This window comes from Mollisia scopiformis (genome assembly GCF_001500285.1).
Source record: "Mollisia scopiformis unplaced genomic scaffold LY89scaffold_1, whole genome shotgun sequence".
Taxonomy (NCBI): Eukaryota; Fungi; Ascomycota; class Leotiomycetes; order Helotiales; family Mollisiaceae; genus Mollisia; species Mollisia scopiformis.
In genome coordinates this window covers 394889-412745 of record NW_017263581.1, presented here as the reverse complement: position 1 = coordinate 412745, position 17857 = coordinate 394889, and the positions used below count along the sequence as shown (strand labels likewise).

Below are 17857 nucleotides of genomic sequence, written 5' to 3'. Positions count from 1 at the left end.
TCTGAGTTGCCCCACTTTCGACTCCGGACTTCGAGCTTGGTGAGCATGAAATGCGAGGCGGAGGGAGCATGTGAGATGCTTCACTTGGAGAGAGAGGATCATTGCATAGGTACACCGGATATCATTGACTATACATTTGGACCATAGATTAAGCAGATATCTCCAGAAAACACTTCAGATCAAGCTTTACACAGATTCAAGTCACGTGATCGCTTGGCTATGATTTTTGAAGCGCTAAGAAGGTGATGAAAGGCTTATCTGCTGCTGTGAAACTGATGGATCTACAAGACACGGTCGTATCGATATGAGTTACAGCTTGAAAGCCCCGAGAAAAGAAAAGAAAAGAAAAAGGAGCATGCGGGCGTTCGGCTAAGAGCAATCACTTCCGTAACGGCGCCCGACGGACCCGGATGAAACATCCAATCTCAACCCTGGCGCCAAGAACGTGATGCTCGATATAAAAGCCTCTGACAACCCATACCAGTTGATCTATACACATGGGACTTTGGTAGTCCGGAGCTACCGTGCCTCGACGACAACCCGGACATGCCTCACGACGCTGAGGTGCACATACAAAGCAGGTCTCACCCCGCTAGGTATGGATATTGATTAGATCCTGCAGCAAAGTCCCTGGCTAGTGGTGCCGGTCCACTTCATCTCACCTCTCGACGTCACATCCCCGACATTATTCCATCCTCCCAGGGAATTTCGCGCAGTCAATTCTCACTCCCCTCGTACCACATCTTCCAGACCATGCGAGGGGAAGCTTCCATACCGTACCTCGATAGCTTGCGCGGCCGCTCTTTAAGGCCACAGAATTGTGACCCCACATCCAATCACCATAATAAATTGGACCTTGTGGTGCCTGTCGATGACTTTGGAGCTTCCCCATCCAGCTGGTAAGATACCCACTATGCAGAGAAAAGCTTCTCTCGTTTTTTTTGGACGCCGGTCCAGCTTCCTGGGAAAAAGCTAGGTACTGCACGCAAGGTAGGTGAGCTTGCTGGCGGGGTAAATATATAAGAGCTCCCATCCTAGAACTCCGGGTAGGTCTTTTCTCCCGCTTCTCATCAATTGAACGTCTAGAATCGGGCAACATGTACTTCTCCACGATTGCTGTCGGGGTACTACTCAGTGTCGCTCGAGTGAGTGCCATTGACCTCGAGACAGACATCAGCAAGATTTCTAGGAGCTGGGGTCAAGTGTCCGTATATGCAGATAATGACGAGGATTATTTTGGTGTGGAGTATGTCGGTCTCCCGGATGGATGTCAGATCGTGAGTAAGCTCTGTACAAAGTTTGGAAGTCAATTGACCAATTCAGGAATCTGCAAGCACTCTACAACGCCATGCTCAGCGATTTCCAACCAGTGGCAACGACGACGGTGGAAATGATGCGCGATTTGCCCAGAAGCTGTCGAACTTCACATCTGGAAATTCTACAGCTTCCTTCACTGGCCCTTTGGCGTTCTTGAACAAATATCAGTATGTGATGCAAGACAGTGGTCTGTTGACGGGCATTGGAGCTTCGACAGAATTTGCTGCTGGTGTTACATTCTGGAATCGATACGGACGAACCCTCTACAACGCCACTCAAGCTCAGCTGGCATACAATGCGAGTTATCCCAATGGCACTGCACGAGCACCCGTTGTTTTGAGAACCACATCTCAATCCAGAATTGAGAACAGTCAGATAAACTGGGCTCTTGGATTCTTTGGCACAAGCTTTCAAACAGTTCCTGACCCAACACTCGCCAATTTCACCTCGCCATTTGAGGTCGTCATCATTCCAGAAGGAGGAACTGAGAACAACACATTGGCTTCTTACGATAGCTGTTTCAATGATGATGATGCTGTTATTGGGTATCTAGGCGATGACGATCTCTTCACCTACTTGCCCAAGTACTTGGGTGCTGCCACCGCTCGCTTGCAAAAGTATGCGCCTTCTGGATTCACATTCAATTATAACGACACATATGCGATGCAGAGCATTTGTGCCTACGAGTATAATTACATTGGAATGTCGGACTTCTGCTACCTATTTACCGCTGATGAATGGGCCGGCTTCGAGAATACGCTGGATATGGAATGTAAGTCTCAAGCCTACACTTCAGCTCCACCAAACAATTAGTGTACTCTCTAACAGCTGCAGACTACTATGACTATTCTTACGGCAACCCTACAGGGCGTGCTCAAGGAATAGGCTACGTCCAAGAACTCATCGCTCGTCTCACACACACCTACATCACCACCTCCGATTCCAGCGTCAACTCCACCATCGACAACAATCCCACAACCTTCCCCCTCCACCAACCCTTCTACGCCGACTTTAGTCACGACGACATCATCGTCTCGGTCCTAACCGCAATGTCTGTCGATTACTTCCGCGACCCTCCCTCCTTAACCCAATACCCACCCAACCCCAACCGGCACTTCATCCTCTCGCACATGACGCCCTTCGGCGGGCGTCTCATCACCGAAACAATCGGTTGTTCGTCCCCGGACCCGTATCCTGTCAAAACCCACCACACAGCCTATACGCCTACGCAATATGGCTACGACCCCGCCAACGCGACGTACAAATTCGTGCGAATGCGATTGAACAATGGCATTGTGCCGTTGAACACCATTCGCGGCGGATATTGCGGGAATGCGACGAGTGGGAGAGTCGATGGGATGTGTGCGATGGAGGCGTTTTTGGAGAGTCAGGAATCGGCGTATATGTTGAGTAATTATGATTATGCGTGTTTTGGGAATTATAGTATTGCGAATGCAACGAGTGGAATGGATTATGATGGGACGATTAGTGCTTGAGATGGGGAAGGAATCTGGACTCGAACATATTACGTAGGTAGTTTAATCTAAGGAAAAGTATGATATAGAATTTTGGACAGATCTATGTCTTGATTTTGTACTCTTTTGTTTTTCGAAAATGTTGCTTCTGCTGCAATATTGTCTCATGTAGCGCTACCTTTGCAAGCTTTCTCGCGGTCCAGAAAAGACGTTGCAAGGCGGCCCGTCTTTCTGCTCCCCAGACCTACCCATTGGTTGAATTGTCTGGGTATACACTAACTCCTTATTGAAACGATGCTGTTGGTGGTTGGAAGATGATGTTCACCGGTTGAAAGTTGAGTGATTACTAATCAAAGACTAGCCTTTTCGGTGAGCATGGGGTAATTTGCCACCAAGTGGATAACTTCACATCTCTACAATCATCGTTGCACAACATTTATTGTTCTCCCCTCTGCGAATTAAATTAATGCGAGAAAATCTCAACTTGCTCAACTCTTCAACTCCTGTCTCAAGCCTTCACAGCAATTCCTTCGAAAAATCGTTGCTCGCCCGCCACGCTCGACGATTTCAAGGTATGCCAAGGACGGCAGGGATCTTCACACCGTCAATTGAGTCAGAAAATGACGTCCGATCAACGGAGCAAGTGCCAGTGGATCTGATATAAACAGAACAAATCCCATCTTCTAGTTATAATGTTTAAACCCCAATTCAAAATCGGGCAACTTCAAAATGTCTCAAACTAGGAACGACTCAGCGCCAACACGCATTGACCATCATGAGCTTGACGATATCTCTCCTCAAAATGCTTCTACCCTCGAGGAAGCCAGTTCACGATGGGTGCAAGGAGAATCTCATAGGACGAGGGCCTCTGTTCTCGTTGGATCAGCAATTCTACAGCTGCCCATCTGGGGTAAGCATGGTTCAATCCATATATCCTGAATGCGATTTCTCACAATGGTAGGTTTCGCGATGAGCTATGGTGTCTTTCAGGAATACTATTCCGATAATTGGACACTGAAAGGGAGCCGGTCAGCTACTGGTATCGTTGGGACGACACAGAATGGAGTGATGTACCTCTCCATGCCATTCCTGTTCGGTCTCTTCACCAAGCGATGGGCTCGAAGAAGACAGACTGCAGCGTTGTGCGGAGCTGTTCTCATGGCTGTCAGCTTCATCCTATCCTCCTTTAGCACCGAAGTCTGGCACTTGGTCGTCACGCAAGGAGTGATGGCAGCTCTGGGATGTGCTCTGATCTACAGCCCAACAACACTTTCCCTTGGCGAATGGTTCACTACCAGAAACCGAGCAGTGGCATACGGACTTGTTCTATCCACCAAAAACATCGTAGGATCAACTTGTCCGTTCCTGTTCCGTGGCCTTCTCGACCGATACGGTTTTCGCAACGCATTGCGAATCTGGACAGGCATGGCGGCTATATTGGCCATCCCCGCCATCTTCTTGATACCAACTCATCCATCAAGCCTATCTTCGAGCGCTCGTCATACAACGAAGATTCCGTGGAAGTTCCTTCAGCACAAAACTTTCTATATCTACAGCGTCGCCATCGTTCTTCAAAGTGCGGGGTATGGAATACCACAAACGTACCTCAATACTTACGCCCATGAAGTCGCTTTGCTATCTCAGACATCTGCAACCCTTCTCCTCACCCTTTTCAATCTTCCCGGAATCTTATCATCCTCGTTTTTCGGATATTTGAGCGATAAGAAGCGCTTCTCTCTATCTGCAACTACCGTGACGGCCATCTCAGCCATCAGCACAGCATTATCCACATTCCTGTTTTGGGGTCTGACTTCAGAAGGAAGCATGGCGCTTCTCATCCTCTTCTCGATCACATTTGGCTTCTTCGCCGGAGGCTACAGCGCTACCTGGGGCGGTGTCATCAATGAGCTGGAACGAGAAGCTGCGGATAGCAACGAGCCTATCGATCCTGGACTCATGTACGGCCTGCTGAATGGTGCGAGAGGAATCGGGTATGTCAGCGGTGGACTTGCTAGTGTGCCATTGCTCAAAGCTGGAAGTATCAACTCTGGGAACTTTGCGTATGGAACCACGTATGGACCCCTCATTGTCTTCACTGGTTTGTCGACGGTGTTTGGCGGCTGGGGAGTGTTGTGGAAATGGAAGCCTCAGCAATGGAAAAGATTGCTGCACTTGCTATGAGAGCGGTCTGGTATACCAGTTTTGGTTCAGTCTCGTGGTCTGACTAGCTTCTGGTCGTCGTGTAGCGGTTTTTTACTGTCGATCACTTGAGATATGGCTTGATATCGAGGATGGAAGGTGATCTGTTCGGAGGAACGATCTTAAAGGGGCTACCGGCGTCTCCAGTAGAAACTTTGAGCCCCTTTTTGCCACAAGGGAGGCCATTGGGTTTCTGATGCACACTTTCTCAACAGTTTTCTATTCCTAACGACCATTGCGAGTGTTCGTGTATTATGTTCGTCACGATATTTGGCGCTTCTAATCATTGAGCGCGACTGCATTGTCTCAAAAATACATGGTCCTGAATTGTGGCGCTTCAACAGCCTGCGGTAGTGTTTGTCTCATTCCTAGACAGATATGAGATAGGCTTCTGCAACCCAATCCTCTGAATCATCTCACTTTGCCCAAGAATAGCAACTCTATGTTTCGCTCAACATGATTCGCATACTCGTCTTTCGCGAAATCTACTAGGCTGTGCTATTCGGTGCCACATTGTTGGCTGCGAATATCTTCACACGACAACTCCAAAGGGCTGAAATCCAAACAAATATAATTGGGTGTATCGTCATCCTTGAAGGCGCCTCGAAAGCTTAGCTCCGATGGCTTGCTGCATGTGGATTTGGTAAATCCATGCTCTGCATCAATTCACTAGCCCTTAGCAAGAACTGTCTGTTCAGCTGTGAGATTTCAAAAGCAACTCTTCTGATCCTTACATCTCCCGAAGAAGCTAAGATGGCGATATTTAATCCCCCAAATGTGCCTCTAGTTGAGGAAGTTAGAAAGCTTATTTTGATCTCTGTTTGTATTTACACGCAAGATGGCAATTGCACCTCCTCCATTTCCTCCGAATCTTGCCCCGCCCCAGGTTCCTGCGGGGTGGAGAGCAGAGTGGAGTCCAGAACATAATACTTGGTATGCTTTTTATGGATTACTGGGACAATCTATGGCAAGGTTTTATCTGAAAGTATCGCTGACATTCATAATCGCAGGTACTACTTAAACCTCACTACCAATGCATCGCAGTGGAACTTTCCAGTTGAGCAAGTTCAAACCCCTTATGGCTCACCACCTCCACCTCAGCAGTATCCACCGTACCAGCAACAACAATCCGATACTCCCCAATCACAGCAGATAGGCACTGTTCCTGAGCCAACTGGCGAGGTTGGCCCCGATGGAGAAAGAGGATTAGGCAAGATAGCAGCAGGAGGCTTACTTGGCGTTGCTGGTGGTCTCGTTGCCCGTGCCATCTTCAAGCACGAAGAAGAGGAAGGCAAGATCCAAAAACCACACTTCAGCTTCTGGAACAACGGCGACAATTCATCGAACAATCAACCAGATAGCAATGGCCCTTCATCATGGCTCTCCAAGCTCAGCGGAGGAGGAAACAAACCCGACTTCACAATCCCAGCTGCTGCCGCTGCAGGCGGAGGACTCTTCGGCAGCCTAGCTTCTCATATACCGGGATTCAGTGCAAGCGGACAACAACCAGCAGCACAAATGTATGCGAGTCCTTCCTGGCACACCGGCAATAACCCAAAGCTACACATCCACTGCGCAGCCTGGTCCGATCAAGACGTCACGCACCTCATCCGCAGAATGGTAACGCCCAGCCAATCAATCGACTTCAACACCGACGATCTGGGTGACCATCTCGGCGACCCTTGGCCCGGAGCTCCCAAGCAATTCTCCATCGTCTACTCCTACGGGCCTCGACCTTGGGAACTAGTCTCCACGTCCTCCGGGCGCGGCAAATTCTCGCTCCTGCCCCACGAACCGTTGAGCAAGGATCGCATGTCGTTCATCCAGGCGCCGAATAGTAGAGTCATGGGCGTTGTTTGGGGGAGGGGCAATGCGTTGGAGAAGGGGACGGTGGAGAAGTTGAAGGAGATTGAGACGACGGGCGAGTTTCAGGCTACGAATGAGTGGGCGGGTTTTGATGATATGTGGGGGCCGGGGAAGGTGGCTGTTGCGTATTATAGGACGCAGAATGGAGAGGTGAAATTTGCTGCTGCGAGAGAGGGTAGGACGTGTAGGTTGCCGTAGAATCCGTTGGCGAGGTAGAACTGATAAATGAGGTTGAAGATGTAAGATTCTGTGAGCGGCTGTGATATTCGAACGGCTAGATCTACCGTAGGCTCTTGAGTTTACTGACTGGAGATATTCTTAAAAGAGTACTTGAACCTTGAGACGATTTGATCCTTCATACTTCACCAAAGTCCCACTCGTAGTCGTTCATGGTAGTCGATACAATAGAGCTATCATCACTACAACGCCTCACTCCCCCTTCAACGCCTCAATAACCTCCATCGCCCCCCTCTCCCCCGCCCTCACCGCCCCCTCCATATACCCCTTCCACTCAAACGCCGTCTCCGTCCCCACAAAATGCACATCCCCACACCTCCTCCTCAACACATCCGCATACCGATTCAGCAGCCCCGGCTCCATAACTGGACACGGCGCCCCCTGACTCCACTGCTCTTTAATCCACTCCTGCTCAATAATCTCTTCCGTATCATAAACCTTCCGTCGATGTTCTTCTTCGACCATACCAGCGATCTGATCAAGCACTGCTTGACGTCTTTTGATGGGAGAGAGGATCGACCAGGAACGGCCTGTGCCGCCGACTATGAAGCAGGTGAGGGAGTATTGGGAGTCCGAGGGCACGGAGGTGTCGCGGGTGAATGAGACGTGGCCGGTGAGAGAGGTGAAGGAGCCGTTTAGGTTTATCTCTGAAGCGCGCCACCAGGGGGAGGAGTAGATTAGGATGGTTTTTGCGTAGTAGCCTAGGGTTGTTGAGTCTGCGAGGGTAGCTTTTGAGGCGGAGAGTGGGGGAGAGAAGGTTATTGTCCGGTATAATGGAGTTGGGATGGAGATTATTATCTTTTTGGCGTTGAATTGGAGTCCGGAAGAGGTGGTAATGGTGTTTGCTGTAGAAGAGGTCTTGGTGATGGCCGTGACGGGAGAGGAGAGGAAGAGAGATCCTAGCTCGAGGTCCGTGGCCATGGCTTTGGAGATTGATTGCATGCCTGTTTTCACTACTTAGAACTTTCTCGAGAAGATTGAAGGGGCAATACTGACCTTGGCGGAGACGCATATACTGCGCGCCATTACTTTTGTCGGATCGTAAGTCTGCCAAACTACCCCCACTCTTGATATAATCAAGATAATAGTACAGACTCAGCTCTGTGGCATCGACTCCCAAAAGACCCTTGATCGTAGTTTCAATCACTTCGTACGCAACCTTGTCTACTTCATTGCGTCGAAGAAATTGAGCAACAGTCTCATTATCGAAATCTGAGCGAGGCAAGTGGTGGACATCGATTTTCGCCGCTTCTTCCTCAAGCGTGACTTGAATACGACGCATGTCTTCAAGAGCTCTTTTCGAGGCTGGAGGTATCGCACCAGATCCATATCTATGCGATTCTCCTGGCTTCAGCTCAATCACTTGATCTCCATCCGTCCTCTGGACAACGGTCTCGAATCCATACTTCATGGCAAGTTCATGGATTCTGGGTTGAGTTTTGTTGTTCAACCATGCTGCTCCAATATCCACGACTCCCTTCCCGCTCGCAAGAGGTCTGGAAAGTGTCTTGCCACCAACTCGATCACGAGCTTCAAGGATGGCACAACTTAGCCCCGCTTTCTGGATATCGAGAGCTGCTTGTAGTCCACTGAGTCCAGCTCCTACGACAACAACATCTACGAGACGGATTTCTGGGGGAGATGAGAGAGTAAGAGTAGACAGCGAAGGAGGAGGAGAAACAACAGCGACAGCCTCGACCTCAAGCAGCCAGTCCTTCCTCGCCAAAGCCTTCACCTCGACCATCGTTGCAGGTGGTCTATGCACATTTCCTTTCTCATCTGTCAAGAATTCCATCAACGCAGGGCTGAACTCAGCATGGTGATTTCCAGCATCGATAATGTAATAAGTGAGTTTGACGATATCTTGGATGCGAGCTCCTGCGGTGTGAAGACAGACATGCAGGTTCTGGAAAACGAGTTTAGCTTGTGCAGCGAATGAGGTTGGCGTTTCGCCCGTGACGGTAGTGCCCACTTGGCCGGATGTAGTAATTAGATGAGAGCCAGGTGAGATGATGGTGCTTGCTACTTGGGAATACGACGGTCGAGGTGCGCGGATTGTGGGTGGGTTGAAGAGAATTATATGGGAGTTTTGGGGTGTCATGGTGAGGCTTATCTCTTCGGCAGTTGAAATAAAGCTGCGACTAAGAATAAATGGGAATATTGAGAGACGTTGGAGATAACTGAACAGAGGGAGAGGTTGTATGAAGATGTTGAGGGAAGATTTTAAACTAGGTAAAACCGGTGCCCGCTTACCCCTCCAAGCCCCTGAAGCGCTCGCTAAAGAGCCCAAGGACGCTACTGTAAGATAACGTGAAGCACTCGTTTACTTCGTACCCAACTTTTAATTTTTCTTTCTCCCGCATCAATCAGTGTACGATGGGTACGATGCTCAAAACAGGCAGCTTGCGAGCGATATTACCTTGATTGATATGATCTTGAGCCCGGTATGACAACTTGTCGACCTCGAAATTGCGCCTCGGACCCGGACCGGCTGCCGTTGTTGCAGGATCCGGTGACAAAATGTGAATGAAAACCGGCCGGCGTGCGCTATTTGTTCCCGGAACAAACAGCTTCTGTCAATTTGCTTCGGAGATGCAGGCCAAGATGCCGGTGCTGGCTCCGAGAAGTCTACTCTAAGAAGTTAGCTCAAGAGATCAACTTCAAGAAGTCAGCACATGAATGTACGTTCAGCTAAGTCCGAGGCAAAGTAGAGCCAGCTCTGAAGACAAAAAACATATTTCACTCTAAATCACCTCAGAGATTCTGGTCGTTGGATTGGTATCCTCTCTTTTGAATGCTTCTTGAAAGCGACTATTGCAAGACTGCGGATCTGATATGCGGGGTAGCGGGGTCTCAGCTTGTACACCTCAATTTGGTTTTACTCCTGATCCATGGACAATCTGGTCGTGAACAGTGTTCTTACTGTCAGTGGTGCTCACTTCGTTCACTTAACAAAGAACACCTTCAGGTCATCAACCTAAATACCTTACGATCTAGCTGCAGGGGAACTTAGGGGAGCGCTCGCGGGAATCAACAGGTAGAAATAGCACTAGGTACGTTTTCAGATGTGCCAGCTTGTTGAGACAATCAGCTCAGTCAATGGAAGATTAAGGAGGCCGATTAACAGTACTAGCTTCAATACGGCAGAGATATAAGGTTCAGCAAAAAACATTTGCGTCCGTCGTCAAGAATGCAAACACATTCGCTCAAGTCGTCACTTTATCCAAACCGTTCTACAGAACGATCAGCCATAATTCAACAACTCTCACTCTTTCTTTCTTGAACTAATGACTACTGTTCAACATACCCTCCAATTGTTCGACATGTTGGGAAACTCGAGCACTTATGCTTATGATCCTTATGACTAGAACATGCCATGTATTAACGCAATGCGAATATATGCATGCCAAAAGGAGGAGGCAATGGTAGCGTTCACTCGTATCAAGCGATAGAAAGATCCGAAGTGACTGGTTGGCTTCATTGGTTGAAGTATACGGGGTGGGCTCGTTTAACGACTCGCTGTCATTGGTCGAATTATACGATGCCACATCTGGAAAGGCTCTAGATTGGCACCTGCTATCATTGGTTCCAAGATCTCACCGTTGTCATCATTGGTCAATAAGATCTCCGGGTTGCTTTCGGCGTTGCAGTTAGTCTCGATCCATCCCTTTTTCGGTGTAACTCGTAAGCACGATTGATACCCCAGGCCAGACACCAAGATTGGCACTCGAAGGATTCATCATGAATCATGAGCTCTTCTACTCAAGCTTGCTAAACAATGGAGTCAAAATTGACTCGTCCATCTGCAACCTGGCATCTCGAGCCACTGGCTGCAGCGTTACATTCCAACCGTCAGCTTCAATGGAACTCAGTCTCGCGAGACGCCCTTCACACCAATGAAACGCAATCAAATTATCAGTCAACCGATGCCAGATATCTGTTCCAGGTATCTATGCAGGGCTCTGACCTACCTGCGTCTCGCACGCTGCGGATCGATCCATGAACCGTATATCCTGACCAATATTGAACAAGATGCAGTAAAGAATTGAGGCGTGAACTTTTAGTCTCTGCGGCTGAGTTCGTTTAACGCATTGGGATCGTTTAACGGCCTTGGGGGCCGTTCGTGGGTACTAGGGAGCTGGCGGCTGCGGTACTAAAGAAGGTTGATTTCTCATCGTCAAAGATGCAGGCCTACATTGTGCCTTGCAGCCTTCACTGATTGCAAAATGGTTATCTAACCTTACTACGCCTCACATCAGCCAACAATATTTGGTACCAAATTTGTGTGGACGACTTCGCACGAGATATATAACATTCACGACCACGAAGTAGCAATAAGTCACCACGATTCTTCATTGGTCATTCTGACATATACGCAATAATGTCGTCCTCCAACGTACCTACAGAGACCGATATACTGGTCGTGGGGGGTGGTCCAGTTGGTATGTTTACCGCTTTTCGGCTGGCACAGCTGGGTCAGTCCTGCGTGGTGATAGAGAAGAGCACGCACACAACCATCCATCCGAAAATGGAGTACTCCTCTCATCGCTCGATGGAGATATACCGCCATATTGGACTTATTGATCATCTCAAGCCCCGCGCCGTTCCAGAAACCTACAAGTTTGCTGAGATTTTCACAACTGGCCTTGGGGAAAAGAACTTCCCAGAACCTATTGCAAGAATTGTACGCGGAATCATCGCTATCTGCTAAGTATTTACTCACTTACATCTCAATAGGATCGACCGCCGCCAGCCGAGTTGCGCAAAAGTTGGGCGCAATCGAATGATGGTTCTCATCCATTGGAGCCACACATGCGACAGTCGCAGGTTGTCTATGAAGAAATACTCAAGTCTCTTGTCGAAAAAGAGCCGCTGGTCCATGCATACTGGGGATATTCCTTCCAATCACTCACCGAGAGCGACGATAGCGTTTTGTCGACTATTCTTGATCCATCAGGAAAATCAATTGCTATCCGGAGCAAATTTGTGATCGGCAGCGACGGAGCGGGTAGTCAAGTTCGACTGAATGTTGGTATAAAGTCACCAAGGCGCTCACTGTGAGTATTCAGCCACTGGCGCGGATCTTCTATTGCTCGTACATTGTTCCAACCTCGCTGACTTCTTCGCCTACAGGCCCCTTGGCCTTGCGTATGTACACTTCAAATCAAAAGATCTGGATAAAATGCAAAGTCAAGGTGACTTCTGGCACATGGTGATCCTGAATGGAGCCGTCGTTGTCAACCAAGATGAAATCGAGACCTATACCGTGCATCGCATGATCCCTCCTGGAGTTGATTTCAAGATTGAGAATGCCGTGGACTTTGTCAACGAATCACTTGGTGGCATCGGAGGACCTTTTGACATCAAAGTCGACAAAGTCATTGTGCAAGGAAAATGGCAAGCAGACTTGTCAACTGCGGATTCATTTCGGTCTGAGAAGGGCCGGGTCTTCTTGGCTGGTGACGCTGGTATGGAACCCTCTCTCTACCCTCTATCACATAGAATCTAACTGACTGTCATATAACAGCTCACCAACTTACACCCGCGGGCGGTCATGGTCTAAATTCAGGGATCCAGGATGCATATGACCTCACGTGGAAGCTGGACGCAGTTTTGCGTGGGTGGGGAGGAGAAGGCCTGTTAAAGTCCTACAACCTAGAACGACGGGCGATTGCCGAATTAAACACTGCCATGGTCGAGAAATCAACTATGGAAGTTGTCCTTCCATGGCTGGGGAAAGCAACTGAAGTCGGATTCGAGAACCTCAACGCGGCCACCGAGCACGGCCAGAGCTGTCGAGAGCAGGTACGAGATGCTCTTATGCCTGGACGCTGGATACACGAACAAACAGGAACTGTCATGGGCTACCGGTATAACAATTCTCCGATTGTCATCACCGACACATCAGTTCCTGAGCCCCCGACTTCAGTTACAGAGTACATCCCTAGTACTTGGCCTGGGGCGCGAGCACCTCACGTCTTCCTGTCTGATGGCAAGACAAGTATTTTCGATCTCTACGGACCTGGTTTCACCATTGTTGACTTTACCGAGCCCGGTAAAGCTTCAGAAGGATTCGTTGCCGTCGCAGGCCATCTGAATATCCCTATCACAAAGGTTCATCTTCCAAACGAAGCACACTGCAAAGCTATCTGGGAGCGTGATATTGTTTTGGTTAGACCTGATGGGTTTGTGGCTTGGAGAAGCTCGCCTCAAGGAGTACAAGAGTTGGATGCGGGTGAGATCCAAAAAGTCTTGCTCAAAGCAGTAGGAAGATCTGCATGACTGAGCTTCAGCTTGGACTTGAACTGCAATAACCAATCAAGAGCTTGTAGTGTTCGCCTAGAAGTTGCAGCTAGCTGTTAATGTCTGCCAGTTCTCGACACAGCATCTGTAACTAGTCTTAGTAGCTAGTTCGAGCCTCTTCTGAAAGAGAAACTCTCGTCCCTTTCTTCGAAGTCAATTCCTTTCCTTTTTTTCCAGACCATTCCTTGGTGCCGAGGAAAATGAGTTTTTGTTGGACGTCGCGAGGGCGAGCATTTTGAACTATTATCTCAGGGGGGGGGGTTTAACTGTGGTAGTTGGCCTTTGAAGGTTTATTATCTTCCATACTCTCCTAATGTTCTTTGATTCTTCATCACGGCTTGCAAATCAGATATTTGCGCTTTGCTCGCGATGAGCGCTGTGGGCGGGATATGCGGGCGAGGATCGAGGCTAGTAGCCTCTGCAGTTCCCAGAGCCGAGATGAGTTTTAGGCAGCGTTGCAATCGAAACAACGATGCTACCTGTGACTCAAGCTCGAACTTTGATATGCTTACCTCGTTCCACTCAACAAGATACAATTATTGTAGGAAACAATACCGACGAAGATATTCCAAGTTTTGCTTACGTATTTCCACGACCATGCTGTGTACTTGGCATCACCGTCCATTGGTCATTGGAACCAAGACCAAGCTACTGCAGTCTGATCAGCCACAAGGCTTAGCGCAAACGGCGACGCCGACCTCGTTTCAGCTTGCCCCAACCTTAAATGCTCTCCCCGTATTGTGCTTTGCTCGTTGAGTCTCATCATCGCAAGTATGGGTCCAGCAGCAAAGATAAAGACGAAGCCGCGGAGGAGTGCACCAAAGGTTAGGACAGGATGTGGTACTTGCAGGTAAGGAATTTTCGCAAGCTCTGTGACCAAGTTAGCTGAAACTTTCTGCCTAGAATTCGAAGAGTAAAATGTGACGAAGGAAAGCCGCTTTGCATGCGATGCATAAAATTTGGAGGTATGTCCAGAGCCGCAATTCCTGTCTGACGAGCCTTCAAAGACTATTTGTCAAGAAGCTCGGTCGCCCATGCCCCATGGACTCCTCGGCTCCCCAGTGAGTTTGAAAGTCCCATACTAATTCGCCGCAGTCGGTTGTGATGGCTACCTCCCTATCACTAAGCGAAAATCGCCTCAGAAGCGACAAGTCTCACCATCTCAGCCAGTTGTGAAAGTCCCTTCCCTGAGCACTTTTGCAAACTCGCCATTTGTCAACATTGAGGAGTACCAGTACTTCGATCTCTTCTGTGCTCGCACGGGCTACGACATCTTTCCCACCTTCGATTCTGGTTGTACACGCCAACGACTACTAGAATCTTGTCACTTTAACCCCGCAATCCGTCATGCTATTATTGCTCTCGGTGCCTTGGACAAGACCGCGGAAATGGTCCAATGTTTCGACAAAATGTCCTTGACGCCTGTCGAAAGAGATGCGGCGGCTAATGAGCATCATCAGAATGCTCTCAGACAGTACGCTAAAGCTGTGAAGCACATGGCATCTGACGCCGCCGAGAAGAAGCTCGACTTGAGGACTATGCTCCTAAGCTGCCTACTCATCCTAGCCTTCGAATCTTGGACTGGAAACATGGACCTCGCAGTCAACCAAGTCCACGCCGGTATCCGACTCATCCAAGAATGGAAAGAGAACTACAGAGACGACGAAGACAAGTTCACACGACTATCTCCCGCACCCTACATCGTCGAAGACGATCTGATCCAAATATTCTGTCGCTTAGCAGTCCAACATTCTTTCTTCGCAGACGGACACTCCCCAGAACTACACGCAGTACTCGGAACAGAAGGACCGAGATTCACACGCTCGATGCCCGCCACCTTCTCCGACATCTTCGAAGCGGGGAAATACTACAACGGCATCATCCGTCGCGGCGTCTACCTAATCACCACACACTCAGCCTACCTCGGACCCGACGTGCGCGAAGATTCCGCGCGATGGCGGTGGGCGATGAAAGAACAAGAGGAGATCCAAGCCGATGTGTGGCGCTTCAATAAAGCTTTCGAGCCCGTGCTTCAGCAGGTCGCTGATGGTCCCCAGAAGCATTATGCCTTGTTCATTCAGCTGTCTATGGCGATTGGGTATATTGGCCTCTCGACGCATCTTTCGAGTGATGAGTCGATACATGATCAGTATAATCCTGTGTATAAACGTGTCGTTTTCCTGGCAAAAGCGGTAATGAAAGAGATGCCACCGCGGAATTCAACACGACCCTCGAATTTCTGCTTCGATACGAGAATCATTGTTCCTCTTTGGGTTGTGGGCCTGAAGTGTCGCGAGCCGTTGATTCGAAGAGAGGCCATCAATTTCTTGTTGTCGAATCCTAGGAGGGAAGGTATCTGGGACAGTGTCTTTGCGGGGAAAGTGCTGCAATGGGCGATGGAAATTGAAGAGGAGTTTCTTGAAGACGGGAAGGTGCTGGGTTGGGCGAGGCTTGGTGGTGTGAAATGGAGTGGAGCTGAACTGGCGCAGAAACGGGCTAAGTTGGTGTGTTTGCAGAGGGTCTCGGCCGACGATGAAACGAAAGTAAGGAGGACGAAGACAATTACGTGGTAATGAACCATTTTATTTTGATGGAATGCTAGTTTGAACAGGATGTCAAAACTTGATCTTTCACGGACTTTATTTCAAGACCAAGGAACCAGCTACGCTGGTTCGTTTACATCAAACGTCAATCCAACGTGTTCTGAGTTTGGACCAGTCGCGAATGCTGGCTCCTTTAGCCGAATTGGGAAATTCAAGATCGACATCTTGTCTTCACTTATTGGACGACTGCAACTGCCTTTTTGCCGGGATCATACCTTGACCCAGAACATATATTGGTTTCTTTTCACTCTAATGCCTTCAGCGAGTCGGCTTGGCGTTGCTGCTCACCCCAAACGAAAGTATGGCGGGGTCACTAGACATTTGCATATTCTCCATAACCAGATTCTCGTCAGATGTGAACTTCGGTTCCTTCAAACCTCTAGAAGACAACACCCCCAAAGATGGAGCTTCACACGTCAATACTAATTCTCTTCCACACCCTCCTCATCTCTCATGTCTCTGGTACTGGTACCTCCACCTCCAACATCAGAAGCATATTCCTCTTCAAAGATGTCCTCAAATCCGACACCGTCTCACTCACAACATCCGGCTTCAACTCCCTCATAATCTTCAACATCGGTATCCTCGCTAACGGCGACATAATGTACTACTCCAACACCGCCGGCAGCAAAGACACTCTCGTCGCCAGCAACGGCTCCTACATCGGCGGTTCCCCACTTTCTGACAAAGTCCGCTCATTCAAAAGCGGAAATAATACAGGAATCGACAGAGTAGAAATCTCGATGAACTCTCAGCACGTCAAGGACTTGATGAGTAGTCCTGGTCCGGGTAACTCAACGACGCTGTATCAGAACTTTGAGGCGCTGAAAATGGCGTGGAATCTCGATGCTGTGAATAATGACGATGAGTCGATCTACGATGTTGATAGTACCGTGGCGTTTGCGCGGATGCTGGGGGGGATAGGGTATAAGTACACCATCGCACCATATACCAACACGGCATTTTGGGTCAGTGTCAAAACGAAGATTAATAGCGGGCTGGATAGTCCGTTGCTTGATAGAGTTTATCTTCAGTGCTATGACGGGGGTGCTGGGAATGATCCGAAGAGTTGGCAGAGTTCATTAGGAATGAAAGTTGTGCCGTTGGTGTGGGTAACGAATGATTCGAAGCCGTCTCAGGGCACGACGGCTGCGCAGGCGAAGTCTAGGTTTGCTGGGTGGAATAAGGGAGCCGCGTTGGCAGGTGGAGGGTATTGGAATGATTATGATATTGAGAGGATGAAATCGTCGTATGCGGCGTATGGGGATGTTTTGATGAATGTGTTTCCATGATGCTTAGGATGGTAGTGGGAGATTGCTATTGCTGTATGGCCATATATGACTTACAATAGAACTCAGAGTATTCTTGAGCCACAAACTTTGAACTCCCACCATTTCATGAAATTTCGCTTAGAGAAGAGGGTAGAGCCCTTTCATAATCCGACTGTTAGAAACCCCTGAAACTTGAATAAACACCTCTCGCTATCGAAAACAATTCACAGAACCTGCTGCGCTTCATAAAACCATTGGATCCAATGAGGTTATATGCTAATGCCGTGGAGTTGTACGTCCGATGAGCGGCGTCCTAAAAATCAAGTAATTCTCTTTTCAATGTCCAATTCCAAGTCTTCTCCTCGGGCGCTTTCAAGCGAAGAGCTAAGAAGTCGTATTTCAAATTCGTCACACCTTAGAGAAAAGAAAAACGGTCCGCTAGCTCGGAATGAATTCACATAGCCAGACCGCAAGCTCTGTGCTAGGGGTAGTTGCTCTTTGTTGTCTGCAACACTTTTAGTGCAACCACGGATTATACTTATCGACACTGGAAGAGGCGCGTTACTTGGATCAACACCTTCCTCTT

The 17857-nt window shown here is 48.8% G+C and overlaps 7 protein-coding genes across 7 annotated transcripts; 6 read left to right on the top strand and 1 right to left on the bottom strand.

Annotated features, from left to right (window-relative positions):
- Nucleotides 1-1097: 1097 nt before the first annotated feature.
- LY89DRAFT_692742 (putative phytase) lies at nt 1098-2813 on the top strand (the record flags this gene model as incomplete). Its single annotated transcript, XM_018216591.1, has 3 exons — nt 1098-1277; nt 1324-2089; nt 2131-2813. 3 exons carry the CDS (start codon nt 1098-1100, stop codon nt 2811-2813), a joined length of 1629 nt encoding a protein of 542 aa, XP_018078177.1.
- A 412-nt stretch (nt 2814-3225) lies between these two features.
- LY89DRAFT_633530 (putative monocarboxylate transporter) lies at nt 3226-5343 on the top strand. Its single transcript, XM_018211347.1, has 2 exons — nt 3226-3702; nt 3754-5343. The coding sequence occupies exons 1-2, from the start codon at nt 3522-3524 to the stop codon at nt 4971-4973; spliced, it is 1401 nt and encodes a 466-aa protein (XP_018078176.1). The 5' UTR covers nt 3226-3521; the 3' UTR covers nt 4974-5343.
- Nucleotides 5344-5700: 357 nt separating this feature from the next.
- Nucleotides 5701-7167, top strand: LY89DRAFT_776059 (uncharacterized protein). Its single transcript, XM_018222005.1, has 2 exons — nt 5701-5924; nt 6002-7167. The coding sequence occupies exons 1-2, from the start codon at nt 5830-5832 to the stop codon at nt 7053-7055; spliced, it is 1149 nt and encodes a 382-aa protein (XP_018078175.1). The 5' UTR covers nt 5701-5829; the 3' UTR covers nt 7056-7167.
- A 119-nt stretch (nt 7168-7286) lies between these two features.
- LY89DRAFT_573056 (putative flavin-containing amine oxidase) lies at nt 7287-9195 on the bottom strand (the record flags this gene model as incomplete). Its single annotated transcript, XM_018208672.1, has 2 exons — nt 7287-8050; nt 8103-9195. 2 exons carry the CDS (start codon nt 9193-9195, stop codon nt 7287-7289), a joined length of 1857 nt encoding a protein of 618 aa, XP_018078174.1.
- A 2280-nt stretch (nt 9196-11475) lies between these two features.
- Nucleotides 11476-13376, top strand: LY89DRAFT_692739 (uncharacterized protein; the record flags this gene model as incomplete). The annotated part of the gene is made up of 4 exons (XM_018216590.1): nt 11476-11778; nt 11832-12151; nt 12228-12562; nt 12622-13376. 4 exons carry the CDS (start codon nt 11476-11478, stop codon nt 13374-13376), a joined length of 1713 nt encoding a protein of 570 aa, XP_018078173.1.
- A 1106-nt stretch (nt 13377-14482) lies between these two features.
- On the top strand, nt 14483-16185 carry LY89DRAFT_3533 (uncharacterized protein). The gene has a single exon (XM_018206947.1). It carries the CDS (start codon nt 14786-14788, stop codon nt 15968-15970), a length of 1185 nt encoding a protein of 394 aa, XP_018078172.1. The 5' UTR covers nt 14483-14785; the 3' UTR covers nt 15971-16185.
- Nucleotides 16186-16401: 216 nt separating this feature from the next.
- Nucleotides 16402-17292, top strand: LY89DRAFT_692736 (uncharacterized protein; the record flags this gene model as incomplete). Its single annotated transcript, XM_018216588.1, has 2 exons — nt 16402-16468; nt 16511-17292. 2 exons carry the CDS (start codon nt 16402-16404, stop codon nt 17290-17292), a joined length of 849 nt encoding a protein of 282 aa, XP_018078171.1.
- Nucleotides 17293-17857: the final 565 nt, after the last annotated feature.